General features: G+C 38.0%; 1 protein-coding gene across 3 annotated transcripts in view; it reads right to left on the bottom strand.

The window, feature by feature from the left end:
* Window positions 1-10,791: 10,791 nt before the first annotated feature.
* thoc7 (THO complex 7) overlaps window positions 10,792-20,408 on the bottom strand; it is a 97,065-nt gene continuing 87,448 nt past the window's right edge. For 2 of the 3 annotated variants that reach the window (XM_067143671.2, XM_067143672.2), the window contains one exon: window positions 10,792-18,662. In XM_067143671.2, the coding sequence (XP_066999772.2) occupies window positions 18,456-18,662 (207 nt within the window). In that variant the 3' untranslated portion in view covers window positions 10,792-18,455. The remainder of the gene's footprint in view (window positions 18,663-20,408) is intronic. The other variant, XM_067143673.2, reaches the window with a different exon arrangement.

Genomic DNA, 20,408 nt, shown 5'->3' with positions numbered 1-20,408 from the left:
AAAGAGATTAATTTAAATTAGATAAAATAAGGGAAGCAGACCTCACTAAACAGCAGGAAATCCACAATAAATTCAAGAAACACCCAAAGATAAATTAATGAAAAATCATTTGAAACCGCCGGTCGATAAGAAAATCATGAAAGTAAATTAAATGGTACCTTGAGTTTGAAACAGACTAAAATAAAGAAACTGAAACACAAAACGCCAGTCGGCAAGAAAGATATAGGCTGCAGGAAGGATTACAAACACCTCAACCTGTTTACTTAGCAACAACCACCAAATCATTTATCAGAGGATTCCATTTGGAAAGGATACTTTGTTAAAAATTGAAAATACAACCTTCTTGGTTCACCGTTATTCCTTGAGAGGTTCCTACTCTCTATCCGTTTCACATCAGCAAACAGGGAACCATTAATACAGTGGGAGTTCCAGTCATGGGATGCTAAGTGCTTTTCATAAAAAGTTACCAAGGGAAAGAAACCCACCACGACAAACATAGAAGGAAAAGGGAAAGAGAGCAACTGGGGTGCCCAAGAAACAGTAAATACACAACGGGGTGTCAAAAAACTGAATCAACATCAGACAGGGTAGTCTCCCAACATTAAAATCATCACCAGCATCATTCCATCTCAAAATCAACATCCATTACCCAGGCAACAAAGCAATTGTTAAACCATGGGAGAACTAATCCCGATGGAAGGACCAACAATGGCACCAAAACAATGGAGGCCGGAAGGGCAAAAATCATACGCAAAACACGTTTAAAGCCCCAAAAAAATAAAGGATATTAAATTAAAATAAACCAGCACAGCACAAGTAATCCCTACTGGATCTCCCATGTATTATCCTACCTTTAAAAACCAAAATAATTTCAGAGCAGCAGTAACATCATTACGGTGTGATGATAATAATAATAATAATAAAAATTTTACACCACTGTTTTTCTTTGGAAATCACCCCAAGTAACACTTAAATTCCATTACGAGAAATGTTATACACTAGGTACTCTGAATTAACAAGGTCTTTTCAACCCGATACTTTGTTTTGAAAGGGCACTATAATTTTACCCAACAATGAAAAGGTCCACATCATTATAATCGAATGCACGACTTTGATAATTAAAAGGTTTCCTCCGAAGAAATCACACGAACAGTTCACCGCCGATGAAAATACCAAAATAACAAAGGTTGACTTACAGGTTGGTTGCTTGCTCAATCAGTAGTATGATTTATACATGGCTAGGCCATGAGCGCCTTACCAGTTGGAGATCTTCCTTCGCACCATATTAAAAATCACTCACTACGAGGTTACAAATTGAAAATATAAAGAAAATATGATGAGGGTGTGGAGCACATCCCCACATCCTTATAATTCACTATCCACCGTCCATGATGGTATCCCAAGGCATTGCCTTGAGCTCAGAACACCAACGACTTTTAACCATGATTGCAAAGCAGCAACTGCTCGCTTCGCTTCCCTCTCTCTCGCGCCAGAGAGAGAGTCTTCATCAAGATGGCTGACACCAAGCGCTGATTGGCCGGAGCAGCTTCAAGGAGAAAGGGGGTAAATAGTTCACATTATAGCAGTAGATAGCAGTAACAATCAGAGCTCACATGCGCTCCCAGAGTTAAACATGAGAAATTGTGAGAACACCGTTTCAAAGCAGAAGAAAATTACAATACAGTTTTCTACACCGCAATAGGCAATCCCAAAACGTTGGTGGAAAGGAGACAAAAACGAAACCTCGGTTTCAACCAGCACGGTACGTTAGCCTCTAAACTAGCTTTCTTGATAAGAGCAGCAGTCATCTTGCGCAAGCACCCTTAAGGTGTCTCATAAGGAGCCGTGTATAGCCGCCATCTTGTGCAAGCATTCTTAGGGCATCTCAAGCCATCTTGTGCAACACCCTTAAGCCGTCTCATAAGAGCAGCCGCCATCTTGCGCAAGCGCCCTTAAGGCGTCTCATAAGGAGCCATGTATAGCCGCCATCTTGTGCAATTGGAGACGGGAAGGGCATCCAGCCGTAAAACTGAGGTTAGGTCTTTCCATGAGGTTAGGCTTGCTGTCTTGTGCATCAATAGTTAGGTTAAGCCCCTCCAAGATAGCAGATGTAAGGTTAAGTTCACTCTCTTAGGCGTCAGGAAGGGCAGCTGGCCGTAAAACTGAGGTTAAGCCCCTCCATGAGGTTAGGCTAGCTCTCTTACGCATAAAAAGTTAGGTTAAGCCCCTCCAAGATAGTGCATGTGAGGTTAGGGTCGCGCTCTTAGGCGTCAGGAAGGGCATCCGGCTGTATCACTGAGGTTAGGTCCTTCCATAAGGTTAGGCTAGCTCTCTTACGCATAAAACGTTAGGTTAAGCTCCTCCAAGATGGCGGATGTGGGGTTAGGGTCGCGCTCTTAGCGAGCGTGAGGAGGTGGCCTCTCCCGAGAGCGTTTGGCAGTGGTGGCCTCTGTAGAGAGCCGGTGGCGGTGGTGGCGCCAGAACCCATGACTTTATCTACTTATTGCCCAAGTTCGGACGGTGAAATTGAAAATGTGAGGATCTTAAAAAATTCATATTTCGGCCATCCTTCCGCCGATTTTAATGAAAGTTTTGGTAGTAGCACTTGTTGTCCAGGCCTACGAGGTGTCGTTCTCGAAATTACGACTTAACCGTCCGTTCGTGATGAAATGCCAAAGAATCGAACAGAACTTTCGGTGTGACGTCACTTGGCCTTGGCTGGCACTCTGTAGCAGCGCTTGCTTGCATGCTGTTCCCCACAATGCCTGCGCGCTCGGCTCTTGTTTTGAATCCATACAGCCGGGTGTTAGCGAGTTCTCCTCAAGAAATACATGAACGGGAATGCTCGCAGGGCATTCCCATTTCAGTATATAACGTCAAAAGCCTTCTTTATATGCTTGATAATTCTGGTATTTATATAACATTAGTCTGGTTGCCCGGACATACGGGTATTTTAGGTAATGAACAAGCAGATTTCCTAGCAAAACAAACTTCTCGCCTCCCTGTCCCGCTATCCGCTATCTTCTTCGTCAGATTATTTAGCTGTGATTAAACACTCTGCCCGTAATGAATGGCAAGACGAATGGCACCAGACTGCACAAGTCAAAGGTACCTTTTATCATCAACTACAAACAACTATCCCGGTGTAGCCATGGTATATGAGAGGACCATATTCCAGAAGACATATTACAAACATCATAAGGTTAAATTTTAATCATGCCCTTACGCCCCAATATAAATTTTAGTACCATTTGACGCAGGAGCCAAACTGTTTGTGTGGTTCTAGTGATGTAGATGCGAATCACCTATTTATACATGCCTCCCCATGGAAAGCTTATTAGTAGTCTAATGCGACTTAAGCATGTTTTTCCAACCAGTGTTTCTTGTTTGCTACATAATCCTTCTGATATAATCAAAGTCATAAATATGTTTTTGGATGAAGCAAATATTGTGTTATAAAATTCTATCTGGTGTCTGTTGAATCGTATTCATATACTTCTGATTCCATTGGAGTGGTTCATCATATATTTGGTGTATTCGGTGATAGTGACATAGTGGGATATAGAGGTATGAGTCCCTTCAAAACGAAGACTTTTCATGGATTGAAGTTTTCAATTGTACCAGTGTTATTCAGCAAGAAAGGGATTGTAGACTGGGTGAAATTACTGCAATAAAAAGCCCAAAAATCATTACCAACAACAAAAACGACAAATATGAGGTTATTTGTCTGTGAACTACTTTCTCCAAAATTTTGGACTGAAATGGTAAAATGCAAATGGATCAAAAGTCTTTGGGTTCGGTGGGATTGTTGGTCTTTGGGAATAGGTGAACAATTGCACATTTCCAAAGGGAAGGGAATATGCCGGTTATCGGTGAGGTATTAATGATGTGGGTTAGGATTACGTGTAGTTTTTAACAGTAACTGTGGGACAATCTCAGCTCATCCTGTCGCAGTTGTCTTTATTGATCGTGCAAATTGTCAGTGGCGGCTCGTGAAAAAATCGTCCTACGTGCTACAAAAAACAAGCTAAATACGCTGTTTTAAATCTGCATATTGCCATGATGAACAACGCATACTTCAAACTTGGTAATAATAATAATAATAATAATAATAATAATAATAATAATAATAATAATAATAATAATAATAATACGACTTTTCTCACAATTTATAACTCAGAACAAACAAAAACAACATTAATTTGGAAGCAGATGAATTATTCGACAACTGTCTACGAGATAAATAATTCATTCGAGAAATATTGTTTCTACTAACCTAATGGCGCAATTTACATCAGTGCAAATAGAATCGTGGGAATATAGATCCCCACTAAGAAAACTAATTTAATTTCACTTTATATACACTGCAGTGGATAAATAATTTGATAAATCTCCGTATAAACTTTAGCACTAACACAATGACAAAAAACATGCACCAGTAATATAACCGCGAGATTAAAAACCGCACAAAGCATCTGAAAGAGCTGCCAACTGATTCATTGAGACCTCCCCTATTACCAGAGTAAATGTCCGGCTCCAGGACTAAATGGTTAGCGCGCTGGCCTTTGGTCACGGGGATTCCGGGTTCGATTCCCGGCAGGGTCTGGAATTTTAACCATCATTGGGTGTATGTGTTGTCTTCATCATCATTTCATCCTCATCAAGACTCGCAGGTCGCCTACGGGAGTCAAATCAAAATACCTGCATCTGGCGAGTCGAACATGTCCTCGGATACTTCCGGCACTAAAAGCCATACGCTATTTCATTTCACCAGAGTAAAATACATTGTAATGCGGGATAACATTTAGGGTCAGTCAAAGATTCTTTGACTCACCTACGAATTCCTTATTTTTGACACAAAAGGAAGATGGATATTTTAATAAGCATGTGTGAGATAGATTGCCTCCGCTTACGCTTTACTTTCGAGCCCAGACGATGCTACTCTCTAGTGGCAGACTCGCTTACCACGTTCAACATAAGCACGGCCGACTGGATCCCTCGCTGTGCTCCAAGGAGCTAGCTAGAGCGACGCATCAAGTCGGCCGTGAACATAAGGGTAGCAGGAGACATCGAGTACTTCTATCCCCTTGCGGGAGAGGAAGTAACTATAGACGGGATCAGTGAAAGTTGATCCCGGTTTATGGTATACTCCGCCGGCTAGGGGGAGTGTTGCAAGCTTGGCTGCGCCTGCGTATTGCTTCTTTCAGGTTACAGGCAAGGGCTCACTTCACATGAGCACGAGCCTTGTTCCCCGGGAGAACGGCGCTAGGTGTTCGACAGATCTCGTCCTGATTTTCACAAAACACAAATTCATATCGTACTCAAAACAACGAAAAGGCACCAGGATAATTGTACTGTACATAAATAATATTCCTTTCAGTTCCAAGCTACGTGCTGGAGCCCGGTAGCACGTACTGACCGGCCGCCACTGCAAATTGTCTCAATTTCTGCGGGAGTTACGACTGAAAAATATAACTGGTCTCCTCCATTGTTAGTATTGTCACTGTGTAGAATTTTGTTAATTGTCTGTTATTTTGTTGTCTCGTCAATGTTAACGGGTCTTGTAGTAAAGAATTGGTTTAAATCATCCAGTGGTAGTTTAATGTCAGCAGTATGTATATTTTTTCCACCTATGCCCATTTTTTAAACGGTTTTCCAGATTGTTGTAATCTATAATCTTCATTTCCGTATTGACAATTGCACAATTAAAAATAGGAGAGGATTTCCACCAATCAATACTTATTTATTGAATATATTAAACTACAGGACCGGTTTCGACCTCATATTCAAGGTCATCTTCAGCTGAACCATACATACATATTGATTTAATGAAGCTTTGATTAAGATTGTGGTGTTAAAGGAATGCCATATGATGATGTACATTTAGTCACATACAAATGGGGCACGTCTTAGCGTGAACTGGCGTATATGTCATTCTGTACAATATTGCAACTGTATGTCTAAAATGTTGAAGGTCTTAAAACTAGTTTATAAAACACGTCTTTACCTAAACTAACTTATATATATGTACAAGATAAAAACAATATATAAAAACACTTCATGCATATGAACATTCGTTCTTGCTTGGTGGTCAATACATCGACTAACTTCCGTATTTAAGTCTTATTCACAGTTGTACACTTCAGCTGCTATTCTTGGAGTTTGTAAAATTGCATGGATAAAAGTTTTGTCTTCCTGTGCGTATGTGAGATAAAACACTTTCAATTTTTAAAAAAAGGTGCCAAATGTATGGATGAAATTCAAGTAAAATATGTTCAGCTCTGCTGTGTGTGTTGCCCTTTTTATTAGAACCAATTCATGTTGTCTTTTGGCGTCCGTAAATTTGGATGACATTGGTTTCAAAGTAGTGGCTCCTTTCCCATTTGTAGCTGTGCAATGATGTTATGTTTATCTGTGAAAGATAAGATTGAGTTATAAGTGATATTGTGTTGGAGGAATGTCTAAGGGTTATGTGTGTGAATTGGAATATGTACTTACTGTTGTTGGTGTAGCTGAGTTGTATTTGACATGCGAGCTTGTAATGTACTACTTCGTGTTCTTCTTGGGCTTATACTAGCTGCTGTGAGGGGAAGGGAAGGAGGGGTAGGGAGAGTTGTTGTTGTGGGGGTAGGGATGGAGCTGGGTGTGTTGTTTGGTGTTTTTCTGTTGCGTGTTGCGTTGTTTATCGATTAACTTAAGGTAAGGGTTTTTTAGGGCGGGGATAACTGTATTGAAGATGATGTTAGTTTTTTCTGTGATTTCATTTATATTGTAATTTGGATTGGTGTACTGATCTAGAGTGATGTAAAATTCTTCTGTTATGTTGAGCAGGGGGCCTTTGGGGTTTATGTTTAGGATTTGCATATCGTTATCGATGTTTATAAAACTGTGTTTATAGTCTGCGACATGTTGTCCTATTGAGGAAAAATGATTGTGTTTCACTGCGTTTACGTGTTCGTTATATCGGGTTAGGAAGTTTCTGCCGGTACGTCCGATATAGCTGGTCTCGCAGTTATTACATTTGATACGGTATACCCCTGAGTGGTTGTATTTGTTGTTGATTGTCCTGACATTGTGTATGATGTTGGTACTATTGTGTGTAGTTCTGAATGCTATTCTTAGGTTATGTTTTTTAAAAATGTTAGTTATGGGGTATATGTGTACATTATTGAAAGTGAATAGTGCATAATCTTTCTTGGGTTCGTTTACTTTTGTTAGTTTGGTTTTGGGTTGGGATTTTATTTTGTGAATGATTTTGTTAACCATTTCTTTCTTGAATCCATTGTTTTTAGCTATGTCATGAATTAATTGTAATTCTTTGTTTAGATCATCTTTTGTTAACGGTATATTGAATGCTCTGTGTATCATGCTATAGTAGGCTGTAGTTTAATATATACACTAAATAAGTATTGATTGGTGGAAATCCTCTCCTATTTTTAATTTTTTCCAGATTGTTGTCGTGTTCCGGGTAAGCAAAATGTTGTGTATGGCTTATTTTTGCATTCCTTACGGCCTGATGGGTCCTGTTACGAAGGGTCTTGTACAGATCAAAATCGTTTGGTACTTGGCTAGTTTTAGATTTTCTGAAAGCTTTGTCTCTCTCTGTCATTAAGTCTCGTATTTCCCGAGTCATCCATGGAGCCGCAGGGCGTTTTTATCTGTATTATCTAAAATATGGATATTATGCCAAGGTACGCTTGCAGCGTCTTCTAATAGGGCTTCGTCATTTATATTTTTTTAGGTCTCGGAATGTAATTAATTTAGGTCTGTACTTGGGGAATTTAAATGAATAAGCTAAATAAAGTCGTGATTGGATAGTCCGCAAGCAGACATCTGCCCGTGAGTACCCTGTCAGGGTTATTCATCACAATCAAGTCCAGTAATGTATGTGACATGGCTGTGTGATGTGTTGCGTTAAGTGGCAAAATCATCATGTTACAAGATGTAAATATATTGATTAGTTGCTTAGTCTCAATCATTTTGTCATTAAGAATGTCAGTATTGAGGTTACCTAGTCATAAAACATGCTCATACCTGGGTAAGCAGTCTAGTAGGATGTCTTCAAGGTAGGTGATGTATCCAATCTTTGGTGGGCGATACACTACACTCGGTAAGTACTTTTCACCTAGAGCCTCAATTTCTATGAACATGAACTCAGGCCTTGCGCAGTATTCTCTATTGTTTTGTAAATTACTTTATATTTTAGATTGTTCCTAATATACTTAGCTACTCCACTGCCGGCTTTACCTGTGCGATTGTTTCGGATCAAAGTATAATTTTTGAGGTGGACGAGAGAATCTGACAACCAAAGTTTCATCCAAGTTTGCCCGTTCATCACGATGTGAGGGTTGACATCAGCAATTACGTTACGGAGTTCGTGGAAGTGAGGAATTAGACTTTGGATGTTAGCATGTACTACCTGTAAGGAATTTGGGAAGTTGTTAAAAGCACTTGTAAGAGGATTAGTATTAGGGGGCTGGGTAGGTATGGGAGTGGAGATTCCGCTCAGCTGACCTCCAGTAACCTTGCAGAAAATAGAAACGTGTGCAACACTGTTACTTTGAGTTGCCAACCTGTACGCTATCTTTCCTAGTTATTATATGTAAATCTAATGAAGATGATATCTAAAAGTAATAGTTGGAATAGTAATTACAGTAATATTCTAAAGTTAGTTTAAACTGTAAATTGTGTAATGCTATGTTAGTTTCGGTCTATCTGTTTATTTAATCCTGTCCAATTCCACTCTTCTTGACACATGATATTTCACACCATTGTGTGTCACAATAATTGTACAGTCTATTGTCCAACAATTGGACACAAAAAATCTAGTGATTGCTTCTTGCAACAGTTTCATCCTGATTGATGTGAGGTCTTCCCTGATTGTTTTGCAGGTCCCATCTTACTGACTACAAAGTAACTTACCAAGATAGAACAGCAGATATTTTTGTTTTGGGTGTAGAAGTTGCCGGCACCACGGTTGCAAATATTTACAAACCATCGCAAGTTAACTGTCCAAATCCACCTGTAAGATTCTTCAGTCATCCAGTTATGTATGTTGGTGATTTCAACAGTCATAGTCATGTCTGGGGATACCAGAAAGAAGACCAAAATGGAGCTATCCTAAATGAATGGATGGACATGCTCAATCTTCAGCTTGTGTATAATGCTAAAGATCCTGGAATGTTCCAATCTGGCAGATGGTTAAGGGATTATTCTCCTGATTTGCATCACATCTAGATCTGGAAATAATGAAACGACACAACGAAAAGTCATCAAGTCTTTCCCACACAGCCAGCATAGACCAGTCATTATTTTGGTACTGAAATTCCATTAGTGACCTCCGTACCTCAATCTCGGTGGAATTTTCAACTTGCAAGCTGAGAACTATTTCAGAAAGGTCTAAATAATACTATTCAATCGAATCCTCCAGTCCCATCCAATTATGAACGATTTGTGGGTGCAATTAAAGCAAATGCCAGGAAATGTATCCCACAGAAGATGATATAAAGATGTTGTTTCCCATAAGGAACCTGAAATATTTGTCCCAAATGAGTAAATTTATAATACCAATATAAATGGTCCGTTATTGGACATCATAAATTTTCCAGCTAACTCATTCCTTGTTTCCAGCATTTCGCCCCCCCGTCTGCTAAGTTGGGCTCATCAGTTGGTACTTACCATACCTACCAAGAAGCATGGCTAGTGCATACCGTGGAGGAATGAGTCAGCTGGAAAATTTATAATGTCCAATAACGGACCATTTATATTGGTATTATAAATTTACTCATTCGGGACAAATATTTCAGGTTCCCTATGGGAACTGATGGCCAAGCAGGCATCAATTTTTGGTAATGAGACAAAGTCTCTCATAGTGCATTGGCACTGCCGGTGGCTCCAAGTAGCCTACGCAGTGGCCTCCACAGTATGCACTAGCCATGCGTCTTGGTGGGTGTGTTAAGTACCAACTGATGAGCCCAACTTAGCACACGGGGGCGAAACGGTGGCAACCAGGAATTAGCTGAAAAATTTATAATGTCCAATAATGGATCATTTATATTGGTATTAAACACAGAAGAGTCAAAATAAGTAATGAAGTCTACATGGCAAGAAACACTTGCCTGTCATTTTGCAGTACAGGAATAAATTGCCACATATTATTTCAAAATTTGGCAGTGAGAAATTGGGATGCAGGTATTATCAAGTGAGGTACAGAGCTGCTGTCATTCAGAAATCTGGAAGTTGGTTTTTTCTGCCCACTTTTTTGGCAATTCTGTTCCTGCTAAAAATTAAGAAGCGCGCACGTCATTTGCACGGTGTCATTTTAAGTAGTAACGCGTGTTTAGAACGGCTGGTGAGAGTTCTCTACATCCTGGAAACGCAGAGCAAATTGACCATCGTGCTGCAGGAAGAAACTTCAATGTGGATAAGAGTTGCATACATCATTGGAGGAAAAATAAAACTTGTATTGGACAGGAAACAGCAACCGCTAAAAAAAGAGCAACCTTCCAGAAATCAAAAACAGGATGTGCAAATATATGACTAGAAAGAACCGGTTCGTATGTGCAGTAATGAGTGAGAAATATGTCGGTTAAAAGCAATAATAAGGAAGTTAAAAATTACGGGTTGTAAGGCTAGGCATGGATGGCTCACACTTTAGTTTTCGTAGGAAACTAGCACTGTGCAACTCAGCTTGCACCAGAGAAATTTGTATTTACAAGTGCAAATGTAAACCAGACACCAGTATATTTTGAAATTCCATTGGACTATACTAATGAAGATTATAATGTGACATCTTGCTTCATTTTATAATTTATTTTTTTTAGAGAATTTACAGTTTTCTATAGAAATTTAAATATGCAACAATTACAAACAAAAGGATTATTTTCAAAATTTTGAAATTATTTAATGTTGTGATTATGTGCATATACAATTATATGCTATGAGTATGTTCATACAAAAAGTATTTTAAAAGGCTATTTAAATATGCCATCCCCCTTGCCACACTCCCCCAGCTGGCATTACATTTCCAAACAAAATAAAGTAAAAGTCATATTTAAGTACATTTTTCTGAGGAACCATAGCTAGAGCAATCAAACTCAAAGCACTTCTTTACTTACCTAAAAGCTACAAGGAAGACTTGCAAAAGATATATTTTTCCTTTACATGTAGTAGTGAAGTAGTATGGCACCAACCCTCTCAAAATCTTTGAGAGAAAAAACATTTTCTGCTGACAGATGTTGCATCTTACATACATAAAGCCATAGGAGGTCTTGCGATTGCCTATTACTGTTTTGGTCCTAATATAAGACTGGGAATTTTATGTTTTTGTGTTAAAATGTCATAAAAACTGCAGTCGTTTTATTTGCATACGTTTCATTTAAATAGATTTTATCATTTCTCACTCGTACTGACTTGTGCAGTGAGCACGCTTTACAGCTGAGCTTAAGGTCACAAATAACTGTAATTTCTGAAGTTCTGATATTTTTTCTCTTTCCTATTTAATTGTGATTAGTGACGAACAGAACTGAATATAACACATTCGCAAACTTTTGAGAATCAATACTTATGTTCAAAACCATATTCTCAAGTTCAACATAATCTGTAAATGTCGATGTAGGCCTAATTTACACGGTACGGTACAAGATTTCCAGAAAATTACTACGAACCAAAGAGGATAGAACAGCACACTGGTGAGCGGTGACCAAATTACAATAGAAGATTTAAAAAAAGAAGGGATTTTGCTATCATGTTAGGCACTTGTACTTTATTTTATTAGTTTAGAGAATTAAAAACTACTTGTGGTAGACTGTCGATTGGCTTGGTGTTGTTAGATTTGTCTAAGAGTTTGGCTGACAAAGTTGCTGAACTGAAAGAAATTTTGGAAAACTGAGAAGTTTCACCAGTAAAACTGAATATAAAGTATTGAGATGTTCAACTCACGTACTGGTAAATAATGTTTGAAGCCGGTACATGGTCTAACTTGCCCGCTTCTCACCCGCAGGGCGAAATAGCAACCCTAGTCTAGAGAGGCAGGATTACCGGCCAAGAGGATTCATCTCACTGACCATGCGTCACCTCGTAATCTGCAGGCCTTCGGGCTGAGCAGCGGTCACTTGGCAGGAAAAAGCCCATTTGGGCTGTAGTTTAGTTTGGTTTAGGAGTGTTGGTTGGTTGTTGCTTTATGTCGCACCGACACAGATAGGTCTTATGGCGACGATGGGACAGGGAAGGGTTAGGAGTGGTAAGGAAGCGGCCGTGGCCTTAATTAAGGTACAGCCCCAGCATTTGCCTGGTGTGAAAATGGGAAACCACGGAAAACCATTTTCAGGGCTGCCGAAGTGGGGTTCGAACCTACTATCTCCCGAATACTGGATACTGGCCGCACTTAAGCGACTACAGCTATCGAGCTCGGTGGTTTAGGAGTGTTAGTAAGATTATAATTATACATATTTCATTTTCGTAATGTTTAGCAAAATTGTCTATTGTCTTCATTCCCGGATTTTCTGTTTTCCCGTGTTTTTCTTTCCCCCCCTCGGGTCTCTCCAAAACTGAGAATCGAGGTTCCACTCGAATGGAATTTTGGAACTTGTCTCACTTTACTGGTTGTTGCGTGCAATATTTTATTTCATCCAGTGGTGATTTTACGTATTTTAAATGAAATATTTAATTATAAATAATTTTGACACGTCACACAAATAATCCACTAATGTTATTTGAAGTAGTGAACAATCCACTATGGAACCAGAGTTGTGAACATGGTCCTCTGGTCCTGGATTAATGAAGGCAATATGAATTTTAAAATATACAACATTTATGGTGTAGTTGGACTCAGAACCACAGTGCTGTTATTAGGTGGAGAAAAGTTTGATGCCTACAAATTCATCCGTGTTTACATAGGTGTGAAGCAGAGTTCAACCAATTGGAGGGATTTCTAATAAAATTGTCCAGAAAGTAGCTAGATTACTGTAAAGAAGTCAATTTCATCATGGTATGAAAATACTTTTTGGATACACTTTTAAATCCTCATAGGAGATCCTAGTGTTAAAAATGTTCACAAAAAGAATTGTACCTAAAATTGTGACAGAAATTTGAAGAACTAAGAAGCATCGAGAGGATATGTTGTTGCATTATCCCGCCTGCTCAATGTGCTGTGCTTTGCAGAAAATTTCAATGTGATATCACTTGCATCAGACCAAAATATCTTTACTTACCAAAAACATCGGCAATAGAACCGTCTTCTCATTTGACACAGACTTTAGTTGATGATATGCATTTATTCTGTCTTAGTACATGTTAAAAGCTCAGCAAAATTTGGTTGACTTGGAAGAAGTGTTTGTAACATATGAGCCTACAAATTGGGCCTTAAGTTTTCATGTTCAAGCAACCACAAGAAATATATGTTTTTGTAATCTCAGTGCCATGGTCAGGCTTTATGTAATAAGTTAGCAATGACGACGACACACCAGTCTTCAAAATCCAGGGCCTGGTAATAACTATGACAGCGACGACGGCACATCATCTACTAACATGGAAGGCAGTTGACACACCTCATTACATGCCTGTACCTATTTCAAGCAATGAAAAATAGTGACATTAAAAATCAGTTTTATTTAGAAGTACATGGTATTCAAAGGCAATAACCCTTTCAGTCCCAATGTTGCTTTAGGTTAACAAGATATTCAGTACATACATGCACTAAGGTTATTACTTTCCCCAGAGTCCCAATGACGCTGCGAATTAACTACAGATGTAAGCTTCCATAATCAGTCAACAGATGGCGGAAAAGTCTCATATAATTTCTCTTAGATAAAATAGTTGACAGTGGTGTACTGCATGGTCATGGAGGATTATATTTATTTTGTTTGGTGTAAAAAGTTAAAAACTTCATAATTGGTCCGTATTGAAAAAAGATTTACAATTAAGAGATGAAAGTATATGATTTTCCACCTGTTCAATACAAATTCAAATGTGATATACAATGAAATGTCACATTTTATTCATAAATATTAGGGACCAGTTTCGGCATGTCTATGCCATCATCAGCCTAAAGTTAGATACACAAGGACACAAGTAAATTACACATGTCAATACACAAATAAACTTTCTAACATATTGGCAATTCATAATAGCGTTGATACATACACAATTTTGAATGTATTAAAACTCTCAATTATACCTCTTATAAAATTTACAATAAAGGTAAAAGGATCTATTTACAATTCTGTGATATCTATTACCTAGCGATGTTTTGTGTTACAATTGTGTGTTAAATAACAAAAGATGTCTTTTAAAACATTTCTGTTGAACAGCTTATATACCTAATAAAAATTTTGGGGTAATGACATTCCTATAGTATTAAAATTTAAGACGTTCTATCACGTAAAAATACTCATGTAAATAAAATTAGTAACAGTGTCCAGTATTGTTACATTGTAAAAGAGAATAGCTGTTCGTTATTTAATGTTTGTTAAAATAGTTCCTCATTACAATATAGGCAGTAAGCCAAGTTAAATTGAGCAGCTTTAAAAATCAAATCTTGCTTGAAATAGTGGTAGCTTAGTTGTCAGGTTGCCAGATGGTTTTAAGTTTCTAAATCTCAGAAGTACAAAGAACATTTGAGTGGCTAAGGCCGTAGTTGACGAGTATGAGTTCACAAAGCACTATGTCATCAGGTGGTGAAATGCAATTCTAGAGATCTTGTTTCAAAACAGACCTAAAAAAGATCGAAAACTGTATCAATATAATGTAAAAAAACGCGAAAGAAAATAAATAATTTTGAAATATAAACTCACCTCATGCACCACATACCAGCAAGAAGGCTAAAGAGGAATTAATGCGGGATACTAGCGAGCGATGTGTCAGGCAGCAAGCTGCAAGTACTGGCGGGGAATTGGGGCGTGTCATGTAGGTGGAGGGGAAGAGGTTGCAGGCAGAGGCGAGTAGGGGTCGGGAGGGCGTGGATTTCGGTAGGGGTAATACGCTAACATGTTGCGAACTGTTTTATATAATGGCTGATCTTTAGGCATTTTGAGCTTATTAACTCTTACAGTGCCAAGATGCCGATGCATCGGCACTTACATTCTGTACGAAAAATGCCAGGATGCCGATTCCATCGGCACCCTCTTATAAGGGGTGTAGTTATGTAGTAAGGTGCTAGATTGTGCCACAAATCAAGTAGAAAGAAGGTAGAATGTTTGTAATTCCTTCTTATGTCCTTAGATGGCACTGACATAGATTCATTTTGCTAGTTTACTCGTCGATTGTGAGTGTATGATCTGTGAGCGCTTCACATCTATGATCCAATATGGCAGCCTCCTTGTTTGTTTATGTCCGATTGTTGTGACTTGTTTTCAATAATTTTACGTTCTAATTGACGCATTTGAGTTATTTATCGTAATATATTAAGTTTATTATTAATTCTACTGCAGTTATCATTACCTAGCAATTTATTTAGGTCGTAGTAAAGTTGTAAATAGTACATTAATCACAACAATTCATGTCATCATGTAGGCCTGATTCGGGAGAAGAAATTGAGGAACTTTTGGGTTGTTTTGAAGATGTAAGCGACTCTACTTTTATCGAAAGTGATGATTATGATGTTTTTGAGGTCTTCAGATAGCGCACCAGAGAATGATGGAGCCGTGTCATTGGCTAATGGGCTTACAACATTTCGTGCAATGTTATAGTGGCAGTGCTAATGAAAATGACAGTGACAGTGAATTAGATGATTCTTGGACTGAATGCATATTCCCTGAAAGTAATGTTGTCCATCCCCATCATTTTTATCAAATCCCAGGACCTAAACACGTAGACCTACCTCAACCTGATGCTCCGCCCATAGAATATTTCAATCTGTTCTTTACACTTTCATTCCTGACACTATTAGTTGATTTTGTATGTTGTTCTGATCTTCTGAACTATTCTGCAGTAACAAATACTGCTACTAGACAGTTCTCTCAAAAGATTACTATTACTCTCCCAAAATTCATAAAATATCCAATCGTTGACAGGTTACACTGTTGATGTCTTTCTCGCCACATGTTCAATGTTTTTGGAAATTAGTTTATAAATTGGAAATTAGATCTACATTAACAATATAAATTGGTATATATGATCCCAGATAAGAGTTAATATTAAATATCTTCACTTTGGGTTTAGTGTAAAATGTGCTAATTAATTTCAAATTATGTTTTTCCTTTTTTTAAATAAAAATAATAACATTTTTGTGCACATTATACCATGAAATTTTGTTTTTTGAAATGCAAGTCACATGTTTATATTCCTTGGAGTATATCAAGCTTACATACGAAATTTTACCTCCATATCTTTTAAACTGAGACGTAAATAAAATATTTTATACAGTGATGCAAAACCCATTGAAACATGCTTGGCATTCTATGCATATGATGACCGATTATGGGTCGGCATCCAAAAGGTTAATAATTGAAATAAGGACGTCGAATAAGATGGTCGGTTTTTCAGATATCTCATTGAGATTAAAATTAGGATTGTAATATTGGTCTAAATGAATAAAGCACTGCTCTGTGAGGTCTAAAAGAAGCCCTTTATTCATAACTTCGATGATATCTAAATCGTTGTCAATCCCATAGAAGCTGTGTTTGTAATCGTGCGTATGCTGTCCTATGGCTGAGAATCTTTTGTATTTGATGGCATTAATATGTTCGTTGTACCTAATTTTGAAGGATCTCCCGGTTTGTCCGAAATAACTGCTGGAACAGTCGTTGCAATGATATCTGTATACGCCTGATCTGTCGAAAGGGTTAAGAAAGTTGACACGGCTGGAGTTGTGGAATATATCAAGATTCCTGTTATTGGTTTTAAAGGCGATGTATACGTCCTTCTTTTTTAATAGATTAGTTACACGGTAAATATCCGGGTTAAATGTAAAAGTTGCATATGTTATTGGTTTAGTTTTTTCTTTCTGTAGGCAAGTTTTGGGTCGGTGTTTAAATTTACGCATTATGCGTTCTATGAAACCATGATTAAAACCATTGTGCAGTGCCATATTCTAATGAGGAACTATTTTAACAAACATTAAATAACGAACAGCTATTCTCTTTTACAATGTAACAATACTGGACACTGTTACTAATTTTATTTACATGAGTATTTTTACGTGATAGAACGTCTTAAATTTTAATACTATAGGAATGTCAATACCCCAAAATTTTTATTAGGTATATAAGCTGTTCAACAGAAATGTTTTAAAAGACATGTTTTGTTATTTAACACACAATTGTAACACAAAACATCACTAGATAATAGATATCACAGAATTGTAAATAGATCCTTTTACCTTTATTGTAAATTTTATAAGAGGTATAATTGAGAGTTTTAATACATTCAAAATTGTGTATGTATCAACGCTATTATGAATTGCCAATATGTTAGAAAGTTTATTTGTGTATTGACATGTGTAATTTACTTGTGTCCTTGTGTATCTAACTTTAGGCTGATGATGGCATAGACATGCCGAAACCGGTCCCTAATATTTATGAATAAAATGTGACATTTCATTGTATATCACATTTGAATTTGTATTGAACAGGTGGAAAATCATATACTTTCATCTCTTAATTGGTGTAAAAAGCTTTAAATATACTGTGTGCACCAGATAAACTTAAATTTAGAAATAACATTTTGTTATAAATAGGTTTGATGTTGTTGTTATTCTAAAGCAACATTGGGACTCAGGGTAAACTACTGTGCTACTATACCCTAACCTCAAAAGAATAATGAGCAAGATAAAGCATTTTGGTAGGGAACTGAAAGACAGAAATGGAGGATATTCTTGAGGAGCTTGTTGATGTTACATTGCCTGACTTTGAAGACAGTGATACGGTGGTTCGATAGGAAGGCAATCAACTTTATTTCTACATATGTAGGTGTAGGTTCAGAAGATAAATGCCAACGATGGAGCTAGTTGGAAAAGAAAACTGTGGAAATAGTCTGTCCCCAAGTGGTGAAAGAATATAATCAGTTCATGGGGGGAGTAGATCTAGCACATATATAGCTTTAGCTATACAGAACAGACTAATGTCTGGTAAAGTGGTACACAAGAACCTCGTTTATCCGGATTAAGTGGGACCAGAACTGATCCGGATTATCGAAAATATGGATAATCTGGAAAAACTAAAAAACAAATACAGTGCATGTAATGTAATCTATTAACATAAGTTGTACAGTAATACCCTTGTAGGTCTTCAACGAGTTACCCTACATGTAACTTAATAACCAAAACACATTTAACTTTTGACTTTGATTTTAGCTAGAAATTTATCATCAATTGAATACAAGCACTATCACTCACTTGTTCATTCAAAACCATCACAGCCTTCTTATTTAATCATAGCAGAAGGTTTCTCGGAAACTATATCAAGAGTCAAAGAATAGTATGTGGTTCCCTACACCACTCCCCCCTCAGTGTACAACATCTACGAATCTAGCTGAAAAAAGAACCGTTCTTCAGCTGCGAGTCTGAGTTTCTCTCCGTGGCTGCTGTTGCTGTGAAGTTCGATCAGCCATGTCAGAATCATTAAAACCAGAAGGGTGATCTTGATGATCTGGACGAAGTCTTGGGTGATCAGCCTTTTGATCAACATCAGCCAGATTCTCTGCCATGGGATCCCATATGAAAGAGTCTAACAACAAATTCACCAATATCAGACAGGACCTTCAAATTATCTCTATGATAAATAAAGGAAATCTAATGAACAACCTTGAAAACATCCACATCGTTCTTGATAAATTAGAAAACGGTGAAGAGAATCTTAACGAAAACAACAAGCAAAAAAACATCTTATACGGGAACATTAGTAAATACTTGGAATGGGTAGACATAAAACAGACAAGACGGACAAGAGATATAATCAAACACGACATCGCAAAAGCACAGCTCAATCTCCCTCCTCCCTCACATGATATTTTAGATGACGACAAAACTCTACTTCCCTTCTCTCCAGAGCTCTGCATGAATTGTCAGACTGTGTTACATCGTTACTTCACCAGGTCGCGCTCAAAGACAAACCCTCTAGACAGAGCAGAATAAACATCTTTTCCAAACAAGCACGAGAGGCAAGATGTCCTGTTCTGATGACCTCCATTTTTTAACAAAGGAGTCTCCAAAGAAGTTTTATTATTTGTGCTTATTGTCCTCATGTTTTTTCTTCTCAATTCTTTCTTTATACAGCTGAAGAGGACCACTAAGTGGTCGAAACATGCCCTGTAAGTGCTAATTTATATTAAATTTTGCCTGAGGCAATAATAAAGTATCGATTAGGTGGTTATTTTACTAACTTCTTGAGGTTTAAGTCGGTCGATTGAAATATTCACCTCTTTTCCCTTGATGCTCAAAGTAAAATACTTCTCAGTCTGGATAATAACTCAATACGGACCATCATACGGCCTTTCGAAGGATGACTTAACTCGATCAACTCTAACAAAGACGTGAGAGGTTTCGTGGAAATCCTTGTGGATTTATACCGTTGTCTTATTCTTTTGAAGCTGTTTCACCGATTTTAAATTGTTCATTCTGTGGCAAAGTTGGTTAACAACAGTTGGCAGGTCCACGCGTGGCTTAGAATATGGTTCAATAAAGAAATCACCAGAGATTCTGAGAGGTGTGCCATACACTATTTCAGCTACAGAGGAGTTGGTGTCTTCTCGAACTGTACATCGGAGTCCTAAGAGAATGGTTGGTAATACTTCGGTCCATTTGTCAGTTGAGTGCGCTCTTATTGCTATTTTAAGGGTGCGGTGAAATCTCTCGATTTTGCCATTGCTCTGCGGATGATAACTGGTGGTTCTTGACAGTTTGCATCCACATACTTTTGGCTAGTGCACAGAAGAGTTCTGATGGAAACTTTCTTCCTTGATCTGTAATTATTTGATTAGGTGATCCAAACTGGGTTATCCAGTTCTTGTAGAAAGCTTGTGTCACTGTCTCCGCTGTAATGTTTTGGAGAGGAATAGCTTCGACCCAGTTTGAGAATCTTTCCACACATGTTAGGCAGTAACTGAAGCTATCGGATGGTGGTAGTGGTCCTACAAGATCTATGTGCACTACACTGAATCGTTGATCGACTATTGGAAATTCTGAAATGGGAGATATTGTGTGCCTCAATATCTTGCTTTTCTGACAGGACAGGCAACATCTTGTCTGCAATGCTACATCTTTCTTCATGTTTTTCCAGATGAATCTGGAAGAAATCAGTTTCACAGTTGCTTTGATGCCTGGATGAGACATATTATGGTAATGTTGAAACACAGCTAAAAGAAACTTTTCTGGAACATATGGACGGATATTGTCTGTAGATACATCACACCATAGTATGTTTTCAGCTGGGGTAGGCTGTGGTTTAAACTGCAGCAAAGTCTGAGGAGTTGAA

The sequence above is a fragment of the Anabrus simplex genome, chromosome 3 (genome assembly GCF_040414725.1).
Source record: "Anabrus simplex isolate iqAnaSimp1 chromosome 3, ASM4041472v1, whole genome shotgun sequence".
In the NCBI taxonomy this organism is placed as follows: Eukaryota; Metazoa; Arthropoda; class Insecta; order Orthoptera; family Tettigoniidae; genus Anabrus; species Anabrus simplex.
Note: the sequence above shows the minus strand (reverse complement) of the source record. Positions and strands in the feature narration are given on the sequence as shown.